We start from the raw sequence: 18,911 nt of genomic DNA on the forward strand, positions 1-18,911 counted from the left end.
ATTTACCTCAAAATGTGTGTCTGGAGTCAGTGACATCCGTACAGGCCTTCTTACAAACAAACACAACAAAACAATATTTTTTGTTGACTTTCAGGGAGAAGAAGGAGAACAAGGACCACAGGGAGAAGTCGGTGTTCCGGGATTACCAGTAAAATATTTCCCCACTTTCTTTCATCATGCCGTCACCATGGAAACACTTCGATGACACGGTCAAAGAGATTAACATGAGATGTTTGTGTGTCCGCTGAGTAATTTTAGGGCCCAGGTGGACCAAGAGGCCTCCCAGGAATCACGGGCTCCAAAGGAGACAGGGTAAGAGGTCACAAGGTCAAAGGTCACAACAAGTGCAGAAGAGTTTGTAGTCTGTACCTTAGGGTTTTAGCTTAGTGGTAACACCGCTGTCTTTGGATCAAGGACCTGGGTTTAGAATCCTGGTCAGGCTACACACACACACACACACACACACACACACACACACACACACACACACACACACACACACACACACACACACACACATATACATACATACATACACACACACACACAGTCTGTGGGTGCAGATTTTTGTCTGAGAGTATTTTATGTTCCGCCTCCCAAACAGGGACCTCGTGGACTTTCCGGTGACGTGGGTCCTCATGGAGTCTCAGGAGCTCCAGTGAGTGTCAGCGGTACCTTCACTGCTGCTGATTTTTGTTGGTTCCCATTAAGACAGAAGAGATCTGATTCATAAAAAAATAAAAATTTGGTTTTATGTTCCAGGGTGATCCAGGTCAGAGAGGAGTGAGCGGTGAGACCGGACCAAAGGGCGTTCTGGTGAGATATTCCACATGGGATCAGATCCAAAACAAAAACATACAGTGGCAGTGAGAAGGAAAATGATGTTTGTTCCGTATCATCATTCTTAAGTTCTGGTTTTTTTCACTGGTCTTTCTGGAGGTTTGTGAATCAGACTGCAAACACACAATAAAACCCACTTTCAAGAAGAATTCTGATCCGGTCAGGAACACAAACCATTCAGAGTGGATCACCAAAAACAGATGGAGTTACAACCCTCAACACTCCAGTTTTACTTGCTTTTATTAAAATATTACAGTTCATAAATTTTTACTTAAATTTGTGGTTTGTATCTCATTGCAAGTCATTTATTTATAATGATCACAGGTGACTGTTCCACTGGCAGAACGCACCACAATTATGCACCAGTTTGCTAAAATAACACGGAATGAACAATAAGTTTTTTCTTTATTGCCAGCGTGTGAACAAGCTCAGTTATGTGGCGTTTGTATGTAACAAAGCACAATACCTGCAAGTGGCTGATTTAATTTCATTTAAAAATTACATCACGTTACCAAAATCACCCGCAAAACTGTCTCCACCCCAACACGCAAATGTTTTGCTTGCTTGCGCAAATATCTGCTCGTCATCTGCAATCTTAGTAAATCAGGCCCAAAGTGTTTATTGATCAGATTTGAACAAAACTTGGCAAGATTATTTAGCTGGATCTGGATCAGGCGTCATTCCATTTAGAGGTGGGTCTACATTAAGAGGCTCAAACCACCCCCTTGAACACAAGCTCGGGGTGATCAGGACTCTTCAACACAGAGCCCTACAGGTGCCCACAACTGCAGAGGGAAGGGCTAAAGAACAACAACTTGTCCAGAAAGTCCTCACAGTATGTGGGTACCCACGATGGTCCATGGACAAAGTGCAGAAGTCCCAGAGAACAAAGAGACCAGATAGACAGGAGACGGAGACAAGAAGAAGAGGAGTGTCTCTCCCTTATTTAGCAGGAGTAGGGGAAAAACTACAGAGGATCTTCAGACAGCACAAAATCCCAGTTTACTTTAAACTGGTTAACACCTTGAGACAGAAATTAGTTCACCCTAAGGACATGATCCCTAGTTACAAACAGAGTAATGTAGTGTATTCTATCAGATGTCAGGCAAACTGTAACGAACACTACATAGGTGAAACGAAGCAACCTTTACACAAAAGGCTATACCAGCACCGCAGAGAGGGCACCAGTGGACCTCAGTCTGCAGTTCATCTCCACCTCAAAGACACTAACCACACGTTTGAGGACAAGGAAGTTAAAATATTAGCCAGAGAGAAGAAATGGTTTGAGAGAGGTGTCAAGGAAGCATTCTATGTGAAACAGTTGAAACCCAGCCTTAACCGGGGAGGGGGTCTGAGACACACTTTGTCCCCTGTTTACAATGGGGTACTCAGGTCAAAGGAGTTTCAGTCTTTTGTTCATGGTAATGAGTCATTCACGTCATCAGGAGAGTTGTCCATCCCATCATTAAGAGGGACAGCTGCCCTGTCATTAGGAGGGTGCTAACTAGAGCACAATAGTTGCTAATTAGAGCTATTGTTTAGTCACTAGCCAACAGCAGTCTGCCTCTCAGTAGGAGGGGTCTGGTTAGGTTTAAAACTCCAGCTTTTGTGGCTTCTGTTTATTCGTCTCTACAAGAGTCAGACAGAAGTCAGACTTCCAGAGCAAGAATTTTAGCTGAGGAAGCTTCTGTGATTTGAAGCGAAACGTCCTCGCGTCAAGCAACCCAGTCCAGTCGAAGATTCAAGCTTCTGTACTATGGAAACCACCTGGACAACTGAGAGCCTTCACAGATACATTAAGAGGCGGAGCCAAGAAATATTAAAATCTTTGTTCAAAATTGGAACACATCACCTACTATTAGAACACACTGATTGTTTGTTTGTTTGTTTCTTCATTTCTTTAGGAAAAACTGGTGAAAATTTTCACTGAGAACTGAGGTACCAATGGATTTTGGGGTGGAAGTGGAAAAAAGGGCGGGGCTATGAGCATTTGACATTAGCAGTGTTAATTGTGTCATTTCAAAATCACACATTGACAAAAGACTAAAAAAAAAACCCATCAGATTTACAGACCCCCCCCCCCCCCCCACACACAGTTTCAATTCCACCACCTTGTTTCAATTTAAAATACATCAATACAATCGTTAAAATATTTGAATGTGATTAAAATGGAATCTGTGTTTAAAGTAACAATTTAACACTTTTTATAATCCATCTGACTTGTAATGCTTTTGTTTCTTTGCAGGGAGATCAGGGTCCACCTGGAATCAGAGGAGTGCCAGGACCGAAAGGAGAGCCTGTGAGCATCAATCAATCAATCAATCAATCAATCAATCAATCAATCACTCTACCGACCTCCTAATACGACCTCTAATTTACGTTTCCAACCACACATCACTGATTTACTGGAATCGCTGTACGATGACGACATTTTTACAGTAGCAGAGCAAACTGATGATCTTTGTAAGGAGCATCTCCTTTTTGTTGTTGCTTCTTTTTAGAAAATCAGAACTTCTAAAGTCCTTCAAGCACCAACAACACAGATGACTCTGGGATGTATGTTAAAATGCTAATCATTTTCACAATTATCAGATTTATTATCTGATCATTGTCAGCATTTAGATAAAAAAATGAAAGAGCAAAAGCAATCTTTTTTACAATTCTGTCAGAGATATAAACAACAACAACAACAAAACTATTTTGTAAGCAGAAAGTTTCACAAACAAAACAGATTTCAGCTCTTTGTTTTTGGCTATTTTTATTGTCACACAGTGACATTGTGACTAAAATCACACTTGATTTGACTAAATCTTTAGATTCTACAACAAATGTTCCCAGAAATCAATAAATTCAACATTTGTACAGTAAAATTTGTACAGTAAAGGTATTAAATGAGTAAACAGTGTTATTCAATTCTGATGTGTTTTTTTGGGGGGATATTTTGGATTTAGTCCTGGAGGTCAGTCGAGTTACGCCTCAGAATGTTTTCAGAACATTCCGAGGTGATCTGGGAAACTTGTCTGATTTCAGGTGAAATGACTTGTGTGGTTATAAATATAAATATATAAATATCTGAGTTCATTTACAACCAAAGCTCCAAACTAATTCTTTTCTCTGGCTGTTCTTTTGTTTGTTTGTGTGTGTGTGTGTGTGTGTGGTTTGGTTTCTCTGGTGATCAGGGTCTCCCTGGTCCAGACGGCCGTGAGGGAATCCCGGGGCTGCCAGGGTCAAAGGTCAGTTCATCCCACTGCTGGAGTCCTTACCGATACGGTCGGCAAACATGAGAACTCTCAAGGATCATGGTTCAGATTTGGTTATTTTCTGAAGGTCGCACAAAGTCCAAAACCCCAAAAACCCACAAGATAACGAGAACAAGAGTTTTATTGGATTCAATCAACTAAATTACTGATTAATTAAGCTGAAGTGCCCTTTAGCAAATCTCCCACAGATAATTGACTGTTTGATTGTTATTCAGGGTCCGCCAGGTAAAAATGGGGCTCCAGGTGACGTCGGCCCTCAGGGACTACCTGTGAGTACGACCTCTGACCCCAAACATCACCATCAACAGTGTTGAATTTAATTTGAATTTACGGCCTACAAGATTTAACGGCGTTTGTCTTCGTGCAGGGTTTGCCGGGCGCTTATGGTCAACAAGGTGTCAGTGGTGCGAAGGTAAGGCCCAATAAATAAAATAAAATAAAACTAAAAAGTGATATAATGGACTCAAATCTGTTTGTGGCATTGAAATAATAAGTTGGATACATTTAAATACATTTTTGTAATGATTACATTCTGTTGTCATTTATAATAATAACTCTCAGCAGTCATCTGTCTTTCCTAAATTAATTGAACTAATACTGCATTCCAGGGCAGCGCCGGTGATCCGGGTGTTGTAGGACTGATGGGATCGCCAGGAAAACAGGTCCGTTTAAATCAAATCCATCAATTTGCTGTTAATAAAACAAGATCCTCAGTCAGAAACAGCAGCTTCTAAAGGTTTACTCCAAAGATCTGGTTGGTTTTCAGAATGAAAGGAGCTGCTGCTGATAGATGTTTGTCTTTTTTCTTTGGAGGGTGAGCGCGGCGAGCAGGGCGAGGTGGGACCAGTCGGACCCAGAGGCGGACCCGTGAGTCTCAACAACTCCTCAGACAAGTTTGGACATCAGTGTGTTTTCTGTCAAAATTCTACCTTCACCGTTTGTGTTCCAGGGTGACCGAGGAGAAAAAGGACCCGACGGGCCGCTGGGACCACCAGGAGTCAGGGTGAGGTCACACAGGGTTCAAACTGGTGGCCTGGGGGCCAGATGTGGCCAGTGAGCCAGAATATTATAACACACAATATGATACAATCATAACTGAGCTTCCTTTTGGTTTCTTCCTTTAATCCTCGGAAGGTCGCTGTGGATGCATTTTTGGGAATTAGCAAGCTTTTTTTTAATGTTATTGAGCAATCCTTGTTTCGATTCAATATTCACCAAGAAACAGCTATAACTGGTTACAGAAACGTTAGAGGAAGGGGCTTATAGCACTGCCAGTTTTGTGCTTTTCAGGAGGACGTACAGGCAGATTGTGGTTACACTGAAACATTTATACACATTTGATTGATTATCAGCAGATCCGGTTGTATATTAAGTGACGGTTCAATGCCATGATGGCACCGAAATATCAAAGTGCTCTTTGGCAAAGACAATGATCCATAAACTGCTGTAGCCTGGAAGACATCAGACCCACACTGAGGTGGGACAAAGATCTGGAGAAAGGAGAAGAACACTGAATCTGATTGGAACAAATCTCAGTTTGATGCTTCTGGTCTGGTGATGCGCAACACCAGCGCATGTTCCCAAACCGGACCACTGCAGCTTCAGAATTAGGGAAAAACATTTACAGTGCATCCAGAAAATATTCACAGTGCTTCACTTATTCCACATTTTATGTTACAGCCTTATTTTCAAAAATGGAGTAAATTCATTTTTTCCCTTCAAAATTCTACTCACAGCACCCCATAATGACAATGTGAAAAAAATCGTCATTGTTCTGCTGCCAGATGAACCGTCGGCCCAGTCTGAGGTCAAGAGCGCTCTACAGCAGGTTTTCATCCAGGATGTCTCTGTACATTGCTGCATTCATCTTTCCCTCAATCCTGACTAGTCTCCCAGTTCCTGCTGCTGAAAAACATCCCCACAGCATGATGGTGCCACCACCATGCTTCACTGTCGGGATGGTGCCTGGTTTCCTCCAAACATGGCACGAAAGAGTTCAATCTTTGTCTTATCAGATCTCATCAGAGAATTTTGTTTCTCCTGCTTCTGCCTGGACACTTTACGATAAAGGCCTGATTGGTGGATTGCTGTGGAGATGGTTATCCTTCTGGAAGGTTCTCCTCTCTCCACAGAGTAATGCTGGAGCTCTGACAGAGTGACCATTGGGTTCTTGGTCACCTCCCTGACTAAGGTACTTCTCCTCTCATCGCTCAGTTTAGACGTGCGGCCAGTTCTAGGAAGAGTCCTGATGGATCCCAGCTTCTTCCATTTACGGATGGTGGAGGCCACTGTGCTCATCTGGACCTTCAAAGCAGCAGAAATGTTTCTGTACCCTTCCTCAGATTTGTGCCTCCAGACAATCCTGTCTCAGAGGTCTACAGACAACTCCTTTGACTTCATGCTTGGTTTGTGCTCTGACTGTCAACTGTGGGACCTTATATGTAGACAGGTGTGTGTCTTTCTAAATCATGTCCAATCAGCTGAACTGACCGCAGGTGGACTCCAATTAAGTTGTAGAAACATGTCAAGGATGATCAGTGGAAACATGAGGCACCTGAGCTCAATTTTGAGCTTCATGTCAAAAGCTGTGAATACTTATCTATATGTGATTTCTTAGTTTTTTGTTTGTTTGTTTAATAAATTTGCATAAATCTAAAAAATTTTTTTCACATTGTCATTATGGGGTATTGTGTAGAATTTTGAGGAAAAAAAAAAGAATTTCATCCATTTTGGAATAAAGCTGCAACATAAAATGTGGAAAAAGTGAAGCACTGTGAATACTTTCTCTGGATGCACCGTTTAATAATCATGAGTTCTATTTATTAATCGTGACTTCTTTCGACTTCTCCCCTTTTTCACTCTGGGTCACCACAGCACATCTGATATGGATCTGCAGGAATGGGTGGTTTTAACGTGGAAACCTTCTGCTCTGGTAACAAGCGTGCTCCCGTTTGGCCAAATTTAAGTGCTACATAATAATAAGTTATTATTATTATTATTAAAGTGTTCTAGATTGGGTAGTGTTTAGAAAATAGGTAGCTGTCATTTTTCAAGGGTGGTAATCAGGTGGGACAAAATCACCATCAAGTCACTCTCAAGTCAAGAATCAACAAGTTTCAAGTCAAGTCTCAAGTCAGCTTGCAATTGGTGGTCATTATGACTTGAGACTTGACTTGGGACTTGCTGATTCTTGACTTGAGAGTGACTTGATGGTGACTTTGTCCCACCTCTGGCGGTAATAAATTAAGCAAAGTTCCTATAATGAGTTGGAATGGCTTGTTTGTAGAACCTCAGACCTCAACAGTTTTTAGAAGAACTCGCCCCTTTTATTTCCTGTTAATTATGCAATTTTCTTATGTTAATTTAATGTCTTAATTTATTTCTAAATTGTTTACCTCCTACAAAGAACGGAGAGGTCTGTAATTTGTATCATAGGTATACTTCAGCTGTGAGAGACAGACTAAAAAATTTAATTTCTCTTTAATCAAGTCCTCTTATTCTGCACTCTTTACCTGTATTAATTAAACCTGTTTGAACTTGCTACCTGTATAAAAGACACCTGTTCACACACTCAATCAATCACACTCCAACCTGTCCACCATAGCCAAGACCATAGACTGTCTAAGAGCACCAGGGAGAAGATTGTAGACCTGCACAAGGATGGAATGAACTACAGGACAATAGGCAAGCAGCTTGGTGAAAAGACAACAACTGCTGGTGTAATTATTAGAAAATGTAAGAAACACAAGATGACTGTCAGTCTCCCTCGGTCTGGGATTCCATGCAAGATCTCACTTTGTGGGGTAAGGATGATTCTGAGAAAGCTCAGAACTACACAGGAGGACCTGGTCAATGACCTGAAGAGAGCTGGGACCACAGTCACAAAGATTACATTAGTAACACATGATGCTGTCATGGTTTAAAATCCTGCAGGGCAGCAAGGTCCTCCTGCTCAAGCCAGCACATGTCCAGGCCCATTTGAAGTTCACCAGTGACCATCTCGATGATCCAGAGGAGACATGAGAGAAGGTCATGTGGTCAGATGAGACCAAAACAGAGATTTTTGGTATCAACTCCACTCGCCGTATTTGGAAGATGAGAACAACTCCAAGAACACCGTCCCAACCATGAAGCATGGGGGGTGGAAACATCATTTTTGGGAGTGCTTTTCTGCAAAGGGCACAGGATGACTGCACCATATTGAAGGGAGGATGGATGGGGTCATGTATCAAACAACCTTCTTCCCTCAGTAAGAGCATTAAAGATGGGTCAAGGCTGGGTCTTCCAGCATGACAATGACCCCAAATACACAGCCAGGGCAACTAAGGAGGGGCTCCGTAAGAAGCATTTCAAGGTCCTGGAGTGGCCTGGCCAGTCTCCAGATCTGAACTCAATAGAAAATCTTTGGCGAGAGCTGAAACGCCAAACCTGGAAGATCTGGAGAAGATCTGTATGGAGGAGTGGACCAAAATCCCTGCTGCAGTGTGCAAACTTGGTCAAGAACTACAGGACACATCTGAGCTCAAACAAAGGTTTCTGTACCAATTATAAGGTCCATTTTTCTAGTAGGATCAAATACTTATTTCATGCAATAAAATGCAAATTAATTATTTAAAAAATGTCATAATGTGATTTTCTGAATTGTTATTTTTTTAGATTCTGTCACTCACAGTTGAAGTGTACCTATGATAAAAATTACAGTGGATCAAATACTTTTTTGCCTCACTGTACACACTATCGTTATTGTTATTATTATTATGAGTATTATTATTTTTACTTCTATTTTGTCATTTGATTTTTAAATGGGCCACAATGGAAATAAGTGTTTTAACTTTCTTGTGTCATCCATGCATTTTTAATGTATTTACAATTATATTATGTACTTACATAGAACTTACTAAATAAAATCACACACACATGCTTTTAATATATAGATGATTTACCGCCCCCTGCTGGATTGGTGTGTGAGTCCATAATGTAAGTAAGAATGTCCATTGTTGTTAGCTAATATATGTAGCTTCCCTAAAAATATTACTCCTATCAATGTTCGGTTTTGGTACTGTTCATCCTTGACCCAAAATACATAAACATACCAAATAGCAAATGTCAGCTTTGCACAGTTTGTGAGTGATCAAAATTGCATGCACACATGCAGAGGTTTTTGTCTTTTCTGCATTCTGCTGTAAGCAGGTGGCTTAATTTGACCAACAGACTGTGGCGAAAGACATTAAAAGCAATACACTTTTCACTTATGTTTCACTTATGGAGCATGACACTTAACTCATAGTAACAGCAACATAACACTTAACTAAACCAACTGAACTGCAAAACACAATAAATCAATAACACTAACAACACTGTTAAACTAACATGATCCACAATAACATTTAAAACCCCAAAACCCCGAACTGCCATGGTGCATTGCAGCACAACGTCCATTGTTTACTAGTTAGCTAAAATTGCTAATTTCTCAAAAAATATTTGTCCTATCAACTTTCCGTTTTCGCAGTGTTCATCCTTGACCCAAAATACATACAGTTGTATGTAAAAGTTTGGACACCACTGATGATTTCCATGATTTTCCTTCATAAATCATTGATTGTTTGGATCAGAAATTTCAGTTAAATATATCATATAGCAGACAAACAGTGATATTTGAGAAGTGAAGTTTATAGGATTTACAGAAAGTGTGGATTAATTCTTTAAACAAAATTAGGCAGGTGCATAAATTTGGGCACCCCAACAGAAAAAAATACATCAAGTAAATCCTCCTTTTGCAGAAATAACAGCATCTAAACGCTTCCTATAGCTTCCAAAGAGAGTCTGGATTCTGATTGAAGGTATTTTGGACCATTCGTCTTCACAAAACATCTCAGGTTTGTTGGTTTCTGAGCATGGACAGCCCACTTAAAATCACACCACAGATTTTCAATAATATTCAGGTCTGGGGACTGAGATGGCCATTCCAGAACGTTGTACTTGCTCCTCTGCATGAATGCCTTAGTAGATTTTGAGCAGTGTTTAGGCTTGTTGTCTTGTTGAAAGATCCAGCCCCGACACAACTTCAGCTTTGTCACTGATTCATGAACATTGTTCTCAAGAATCTGCTGATATTGACTGGAATCCATGTGACCCTCAACTTTAACAAGAGTCCCAGTACCTGCACTGGTGACACAGCCCCACAGCATGATGGAACCACCTCCAAATTTTACTGTAGGTAGCAAGTGTTTTTCTTGGAATGCTGTGTTCTTTTTCAGCCATGCATACCACCCCTTGTTATGTCCAAATAACTCAATTTTAGTTTCATCAGTCCACAGTACCTTATTCCAAAATGAAGCTGGCTTGTCCAAATGTGCGTTAGCATACCTCAAGTGACTCTGTTTGTGGCGTGTATGCAGAAAAGGCTTCCTCTGCATTATAGCATCATACAGCATCTCTTTGTGCAAAGTGTGCTGTATAGTTGAACGATGCACAGAGACACTCTCTGCAGCAAGATCATGTTGTAGGTCTTTGGAGCAGGTCTGTGGGTTGACTATGACTATTTCTCACCATCCTTCGCTTCAGCTTATCTGAGATTTTTCTTGGCCTGCCACTTCAGGCCTTAACTAGTACTGTGCCTGTGGTCTTCCATTTCCTCACTATGTTCCTCACAGTGGAAACTGACAGCTGAAATCTCTGAGATAGCTTTTTGTATCCTTCCCCTAAACCATGATGTTGAACAGTCTTTGTTTTCGGGTCATTTGAAAGTTGTTTAGAGGCTCCCATGTTGCCACTCATTAGAAGCGATGCAAAGAGGGGAAACATTTGCAAATGGCCTCCTTAAATATCCTTTCTCTTGATTGGATTCACCTGTGTAAGGAGGTCAAGGGTCAATGAGCTTACCAAACCAATTTTGTGTTCCAATAATTAGTGCTAAATGTATTCAAATCAATAAAATGACAAGGGTGCTCAAATTTATGCACCTGCCCAAGTTTGTTTAAATAATTATTGCACACTTTCTGTAAATACTACAAACTTCATTTCACTTCTCAAATATCAGTGTGTTTTTTTGCTATATGATATATTTAACTGAAATTTCTGATCCAGACAGCCAATGATTTATAAAGGAAAATCATGAAAATTATCAGTGGTGCCCAAAGTTTTGCATACAACTGTAAGTATACCAAAATGCAAATGTCAAATCTCCCTGGTTTCATTGTGATCAAAGCCATACATGCACACGTGCACACACACACACACAGAGGCTACTTGGCTAATATAGATATAATAATAATAATAATAATAATAAGAGGAAGAAACTGTTTGGACAATCCAAATTCATTGGCATATTTGAACTTTTTTTAAAGTAACACAAAAGTTACTTTCCTTAGGAACTAATTACTTTTATAATGCTGTATCTCAGTTACTAACTCAGTTTCTTTTTGGGAGAAGTAACTATAATTCATTACTTTTTAAAGTAACGTGCCCAACATTGGTTTTAAGATATGAAGGTTTGTCAGAAGGATGGAATTTCTCCTGACAAGCACAATTTACCGTTGTGAAAAAATATAAATTACACTTTTTTTTTTCAATATTCTGGCAGTAACACATACAAAGTAAATAAATGGGCAGAAAACTGTATTTTTATGAAGAAAAATCATTGAGAGGATTTGAACAGAATTATGATAATCATGGATGAAAAGAAGATTGTGAAAAAGAAAATACTCCAAAGCTAATCCATACAGTTTAAGTCCAGTAATTTCAAAATAAAAGTCTGTAATATAAAGAACTGTTCATGAACACTGTCTGCTGTGATTCCACACAAGGATCACTGACAAATCTAAGTCTGGTATCTGGTGCGGCCGCCCTCCAGGCTGCAGGGTTGTGTGGACCACGCTGCACCAAGGACCTGAATGGACTCTGGTCACAGGAACCCAGAGGACCACCGGCTGTTTCTGCAGCTTGGTGGGGCTCCGGAAAAGAAACTGACGTTCTGAAAGAGAGCTTTGTTCCTGAATCTGGTCTGAGCACTGTACTGAACCCTGACATGGATGGTTGAGTGGATCAGGTTCCACAGAACCGCCTGGCCTCACTGTTTAGATGATGCCAACATGACCCTGTGACCTCTGTGAAGCTCGATTCATGATTCAGTGTTTATTGGTTTTGTGCGATTCACATTTTATTTTGTTTAACAGGGAGGCAAAGGAGACCCGGGCCTTCCAGGACTTCCTGGCCCAGCTGGATATCGAGGCCAGAAGGGAGACCGGGTGAGAGATACGAACTGACACAGCACATAGTTTACAGCACGAGGGCTTCGAGCTACCGACTCTGACCTGCAGCACCTGTAGTCTGGCCAGAACTGATCCGTTCTGAATTTAAAACGGCTTTACATTCACAAAAAAAAAAAAGTTTGGTGGCTTCCCTCACCAGCCTCCTTCATGCACGCACACTCACTCTTTGAGGACGGTCTGCTCTTGGTCTTTTCCTTCAGCCATGTATGAGCACAGTACCTGCTTCCTGTTTGAGGGAAAAAATCTTCCAATGTGTCCAAATTCTTTTGGACCTGTGTGAAGCTTCCTGCGGGTAATTGTGGTGTTTCCTGTTCTTAGGGTGCAGTGGGACTCGACGGGCCAAAGGGAGATCAGGTGTGTTAATTCGAGTGCGCTCACATTGCACCGAGCTTTGAGGTTACACCACAAACGGGCCGGATTCACAGTGAAACATGTTTCGATGTTTTAGGGTTCTCCGGGTGCTGAAGGAACGCCGGGAGAGCGAGGAGACGTGGTGAGTGATCGAGTGTGGAAACTGGTCTTGCTCAGACTTTTGTCATTCAGAAAACATTTCTGTTTCAGTGAAAACCAACAGACTGAAAATATTCATCTGTGATGAAATGAAACGAGATGAAAAATGAGTCTAAAGCTTCACTCTCAGAAACTTTAGTTCTGACATTTTGTTGTAATATTTCTTTTTTTAATTACAGGGTGACCAAGGTGAAGCTGGAGAGAAAGGCTCGGTATGTTCACTGACATCAGAGGGATTCAAACACAAATCCCTGAAGACTTTATAGAATCAGGTGGTTTAGTGGGCAGACGAAACAAATACGTGGGGTTTCCCACCTGTGACACAGCGGATCTGCTCCAAAAACGCATTTTCTCCCAGTCCAAGCGTATTTTAGCCAAGACTTGCATTTCTGCACACATAACCTCCACAGCATCACAGCACATACATAACCTCCACAGCATCACAGCACATACATAACCTCCACAGCATCACAGCACATACATAACCTCCACAGCATCACAGCACATACATAACCTCCACATACATAACTTTACATACATAACGTCCACAGCATCACTCCACATATGTAACCTCCTCAGCATCACTCCACATATGTAACCTCCACAGCATCACTGCACATACATAACCTCCACATACATAACTTTACATACATAACCTCCACAGCATCACTCCACATACGTAACCTCCACAGCATCACAGCACATACATAACCTCCACAGCATCACAGCACATACATAACCTCCACATACATAACCTCCTCAGCATCACTCCACATACATAACTTCCTCAGTCACTCCACATACATAACCTCCACAGCATCACTCCACATATGTAACCTCCTCAGCATCACTGCACATACGTAACCTCCACAGCATCACTGCACATACGTAACCTCCTCAATATCACTCCACATACGTAACCTCGACAGCATCACTCCACATACATAACCTCATCCTCATTATATTTTTCTGTGAGCTTTGGGATGAAACTCAAAGGCAGAATAAATGTCACATGATGTGACTGACATCACTCAGTTTTATACATCGGTCAAGATATTGGTAATAATTATCACTTATTGATCTTGTCTTAAGATGCGTCTCGTTCTCATCAACGTGCATTTTTTTGGCTCCGCTTCCTTTTGTATAATTTTTTTCCTGTCGAGCTAAAATTGTCTGTCGTCTCCAGACTGTTCTATGTTTTGCTGTTGTTTCTGGCAGACCGGCCCCCCAGGAGAGACGGGAAACAAAGGACCTGAGGGGAGCCGAGGCCAGCTGGGGCACGAGGGCAAGCCGGGTCAGCCGGGCCCACGTGGGATGCAGGGTGACACCGGAGTACCCGGCCTGCCTGGGGGACAGGGACCAGCGGTGAGACCTTTCATCCATGAAATCATCCTGAACCAGCTAAAAGTGTCCTACTGTGTCAAAATAAGAACTCAGCCAACAATGAGGTTCAGCTGGAATTCAACAAGACAAAACAGAATAACGACTTAACGTCAACGTCTTATTTATTTTTCAGGGAAAGTCGCCCACAGACTCGCACATTAAACAGGTCTGCATGAGAGTCATGCAAGGTAAGAGGCTGTTACCATGGCAACAACAATCAGACACGTTACAACCGACAGCGCAAATTTCTGAGTTTAATCAACATCAGGCATCAGTTTGTCAACGTAAGTCAAATCGAGTTTTAAAGTAGAAATCAGTGGAGAATCAGGAGAATCAGCGACGACTTGAGACTTTTTGAGTTTTTATTGGGTTGGGATGGGGGCGGGGCGGGGGTGTATTCTGAAATCAGTCTGACTGATTTGATCTGGGAACCTTTTGGATATTTTATTTCTATTGAATGTATGTAATCTCAATTGAATTTATTTACATTGCACCAAATACCAACACGTCTCATCCAGTGGTGCTTCAGAAAGGTCAAAACCAACCTTAAAGGTTCCCAGTCCGTTTCTCAGTTTTAACCAGCAGGGGACCCAGGCGAAGCCCAGGTTCAAAGTTCAAAGTTCTTTATTAATCGTCTCGTTTCAGAGAAATTTAGTTTGGTGCATGAGGGGGCTCACCTGCACAGACAATAAAAACAGGACCAGCCTTTACACAATAAAAGCCACAAAAAGGTCAGTGTTATTGGCCCTTAATATGGTCAGTCATTAATCCTGCCCCATCAAACTCTGCATATGGGTGATTCTTAGACTACGGGCACTTATTATGTCCTTTAATCATATTGTATGAAAAACAGAAAAAAGGGGAAATTTCACACTTTTATAGTTATCTTTACAATGAAAGTGTGTTAAGAAATTTGTTCTAGTAGTCTATGATGACTTTTTCACCTTTTTTCAGCATCATTATATGCAAATATTGCCGTTTTGTGCTTGTCCCTCACCCAGACTTTTGATCTTCAATGATAAAAATGAATGGTAAAGAAACGTTTTTTCTAATGTTTTAAAATATCTCTGAATAAAATATCAGTAAAATAATCAAAACATAATTGGGGTATTCAATGTCATACAACTGTTGTGATTTTTTTAAACAAAATGTAGTTGTCCCACACTATTGCCATAATTTCCACCACAACACTGTAATGTCCCTTTAAACAGTTTGTATGAAAGATTGTTTGGGTAGTTTCTATGGAGATAAACAGTGACAGAGCACATGTATATAGCACCAAATCACAACAAACAGTTGCCCCAAGGCGCTTTATATTGTAAGGCAATGGTGTGGTGGAAATTACATTTACAAGGCCAATAGTGCCCGTAGTTAAAGAATCACCCATATAATGTGATATACACTCAGGCCCATAAGTATTTGGACAGTGTTCCGGTTATTGGTGCATTAATTTTTCTGTGAACTAGTGTTGCTGATCTAGTGACTGATGTGGAGACGGTCTTTCAGCTAAATGGCTAAAATAAATTGTCCTGTGCCACAGAACAGTTGGCCCAGCTAGCAGCGAGCCTGAGCAGGCCTGAGTCAGGCATCGCTGGAATCCCCGGCCCCCCTGGCCCACCTGGACCTCCAGGCCCTGCCGGAGAGAATGGTTTCCCTGGACACACGGGATCACGAGGCCTACCTGGTCTCAAAGGTCCACCTGGTCTGCTGGGCCGCAAAGGACTAAAAGGTGAGAAGGACTATCAGCATAGTGATTTCAAGATTGCTGGACTGAATCTCCAAACTCTCTCAAAATGAAGATGAATGAAAATGTTATCCAGTGCTGTTACCCTTCCTGTGCTCCAAAGCCAACGCAAACAAATGAAACAGTGACGCAAAGTAAAAATTAGAAGCTGCTAATGAGATCATGATGTCTATTTGTCAGGTAACTGCCAGGATATCCCCAAAAGTTACCAATGGATGGAGAACATCAGGTAAAGGGAAGAACAAATTAAATGATCTCTCAGAACCACAACTGTTCCCTGTGCAGGGAGTAAGAAAACGTTAGCAGAATCCCCAGCGGAATCTATCCTTCCACCATATAGTCAAGACTATACTGACTATACTATGCAATATAATGCAAGGGTAGCAACTACGTTTTCCCAGTGAAAATCGGCATTCCTCAGGGATGTGTTCTGGTTCCTACACTGTTCAGTTTTTGCATAGACTGGGTGTTGGGTGGGGTTGCGAAAACCAGCAAATTAGGTTTTTGTTGGGGAGGAAAGGTTCAGTAGTGCACTTGCTTCCAAAACAGATGGTTCCTGGTTCAAGACCATCCGTGCCCCATCCTTCATGTAAGGTGGAGTTGTACCGGGAAGGGTGTCCGGGGTACATCCATATCAGATGTTCTGCAGTGACCTCGAGCATAAAGGGAGAGTCTGAAATTTGTGTTTATCTCATTTGTGTTATTTATCTTCCACTGTGCAGGTGACCAAGGTGACAGAGGCGACAGAGGGCCCACGGCTAGAGGAACCAAAGGAGAACCAGGTGCTCCGGGTCTACCAGGTAACAGATGCCGCGTTCCAGAATCACCTGCAGTTGTTTTTATCATCAGTGAATAAAGTCCCGAACAAGAATGATGTTATTTTCAATTAACTCTTAGTCGACAAAATGTCAAAGTATGTCGTTATTTTTTAAAAGCACTGCACACCAACCCTTCCTCTGCTTGGTGACAGGTGAACCCGGCCGACCGGCTTACGGCACACACGGCCGTGATGGAGAGAGGGGTCCGCGTGGCGTTCCCGGCACTCCCGGTGTTCCTGGGCCTCCAGGTCCCGCTGGTCTCAACGGTTACTGTGAGCCGTCACAGTGCGTCCTGCCCATGGTGGCGTCGCCGGTTTCGGCCAAAGACTCCAGCATGAAGGGCCCCAGTGAGATGTGAAGAGGGTCCGAGTCCGGACGGGAGCAGAACTCAAGAGACTGGAGCAGAATGAAGTTTTTAATCACTCCATGTACGTTTGCCTCTTTTGACTTGGAATCAAGAATTTTTCCTCTTTGAAGGTGGACGCTGAACAGTTCTTGTCAGCTATTAAAATACTGTTTTCACATCAGCTCGCAATTTCTGTACAAATAAAACAAAACCATTTTTATGAATTAGGAAGTCACTGAAATGCATATATTTTCATTGGAGTAACACTAAAGGAGCAGTGCGGCGAGTTTTCCCTGTAAGTTTATGTAAATGTGTCGATACGATTCCTTTGCAGGACAACGCTCATTTCTGCTTTTCCTTGAAATGTAAACACTGTTTAAACACTTCTGGCAACTGACTGGAGGGGGCGCTGTGTGAATACTTCAACAGTTTTATATAAATTCTTATTTATTATATCAACGTGAAACTGAGTTGTACAAAAGGAGGAAATAAACACGTTTTGGTAAGCTTTTGCATGTTTTCTATAGACATGCAAAGGAAAAACTAAATCTGGATTTCTGTGATTAATACGTCCAAACAAACCAGGAGGTGAAAACAAGACGTCAGTCTGATGAAGACTCACTTCAGCTGCTGTAAGAGATTAATCTTTTTAATGGTGCAATAAAACTTAAGTTAAAGCGACTTCTGCTTTTGGAACTGTTTCTCTGCAGCTACTTTAGAAGTCCAGTCTGGAGCGTCACTGCAGTCAACACACCACAGAGCCGCCATGGGTCCTGGATGGCAACCATCCAGGCACATAACCGGTCTATTCCCAGCCGAGGTGAAATATGAGCCTGGCCTTATCACAAATTTTTCCCTCACAATGCAGTCAACGTGATCATCCATCAGGTTTCACTCTCAAGCCCATGAAGGTGACGTCAGAGGTGGGGACCCCACCAGACCGTATACTCACTTATCACTACACTCCTCAGCTCAGAGTTTCCCTCAGCGACTGTTGGTTTGACAAAGTCATTCCAGCAGGTCCTAAAGTCTGGACTCTGGGCTGCCATCCCTGCTCCTTCACACCACCTAACCTGCAGGCTTTCCATCTGCTGCAACCACAGGTTGATTATTGGCAGTGGGAGGAGCAAAGTCAGAAAACATGCAGGTCAGGTGATTTCCAGGGACCTCTGGTCTCACGGTGCATTGTGCTGCACGCTGGAAGTTGATAATTCCGAGTCGGTATTTCCGACTCCCAATCTAAATGCATTCCAGCGGGCACAGCGGTGGATGAATGGTTTGGTTCGTGTGCTTGAAGGTTTCTGGTTCAAAATCACTCCTGTCTGTTCTCTACTCCATGTGGAGCTGCATCAGGACGGGCAGGTCACCACAGCAGATCAGATCTGGATCTGCTGTGGTGACCTTGATTTGGGAAAAAAAGGGGGAAGCCAAAGAGATTTACATAATCTGAAAGCATTCCAGTACATCTGCTCAGGGAAATATGGATTCTCATGGGTACGGGACATCAAACTCCTCTGTCCTCCACCACTTTGGGAGAGGAATTGTTATGAGGTTGTGACCCGCCACTGTCAAGACAACATCAAGATCCACAACTCCTGACTACTCATCAGAGAAACTTACTGCAAGATAATTACCGAGTCAGATTGGTGAATGTGGTTTACACGGAGCTCACCTGAGTTTCCAGTGTGGAATTACAGCTCGGATGGTCCAGTGGAACACCATATCAGCCTTACCCACCCC

General features: G+C 42.1%; 1 protein-coding gene across 1 annotated transcript in view; it reads left to right on the forward strand.

The window, feature by feature from the left end:
- The window catches only part of col9a1a (collagen, type IX, alpha 1a), a 32,967-nt gene extending 15,285 nt beyond the window's left edge, over nt 1-17,682 (forward strand). Inside the window, exons 13-32 of the mRNA XM_034187905.1 lie at nt 95-148; nt 259-312; nt 605-658; nt 763-816; nt 3,086-3,139; nt 4,020-4,073; nt 4,316-4,369; nt 4,468-4,512; nt 4,709-4,762; nt 4,914-4,967; nt 5,050-5,103; nt 12,275-12,346; nt 12,689-12,724; nt 12,819-12,863; nt 13,060-13,092; nt 14,099-14,245; nt 14,397-14,451; nt 15,804-15,992; nt 16,730-16,807; nt 16,978-17,682. Coding sequence (XP_034043796.1) covers nt 95-148; nt 259-312; nt 605-658; nt 763-816; nt 3,086-3,139; nt 4,020-4,073; nt 4,316-4,369; nt 4,468-4,512; nt 4,709-4,762; nt 4,914-4,967; nt 5,050-5,103; nt 12,275-12,346; nt 12,689-12,724; nt 12,819-12,863; nt 13,060-13,092; nt 14,099-14,245; nt 14,397-14,451; nt 15,804-15,992; nt 16,730-16,807; nt 16,978-17,183 — 1,446 coding nt within the window. The 3' untranslated portion in view covers nt 17,184-17,682. The remainder of the gene's footprint in view (nt 1-94; nt 149-258; nt 313-604; nt 659-762; nt 817-3,085; nt 3,140-4,019; nt 4,074-4,315; nt 4,370-4,467; nt 4,513-4,708; nt 4,763-4,913; nt 4,968-5,049; nt 5,104-12,274; nt 12,347-12,688; nt 12,725-12,818; nt 12,864-13,059; nt 13,093-14,098; nt 14,246-14,396; nt 14,452-15,803; nt 15,993-16,729; nt 16,808-16,977) is intronic.
- The last annotated feature ends 1,229 nt before the right edge of the window (nt 17,683-18,911 follow it).

Source organism: Thalassophryne amazonica, chromosome 15, assembly GCF_902500255.1.
Source record: "Thalassophryne amazonica chromosome 15, fThaAma1.1, whole genome shotgun sequence".
NCBI lineage: Eukaryota > Metazoa > Chordata > Actinopteri > Batrachoidiformes > Batrachoididae > Thalassophryne > Thalassophryne amazonica.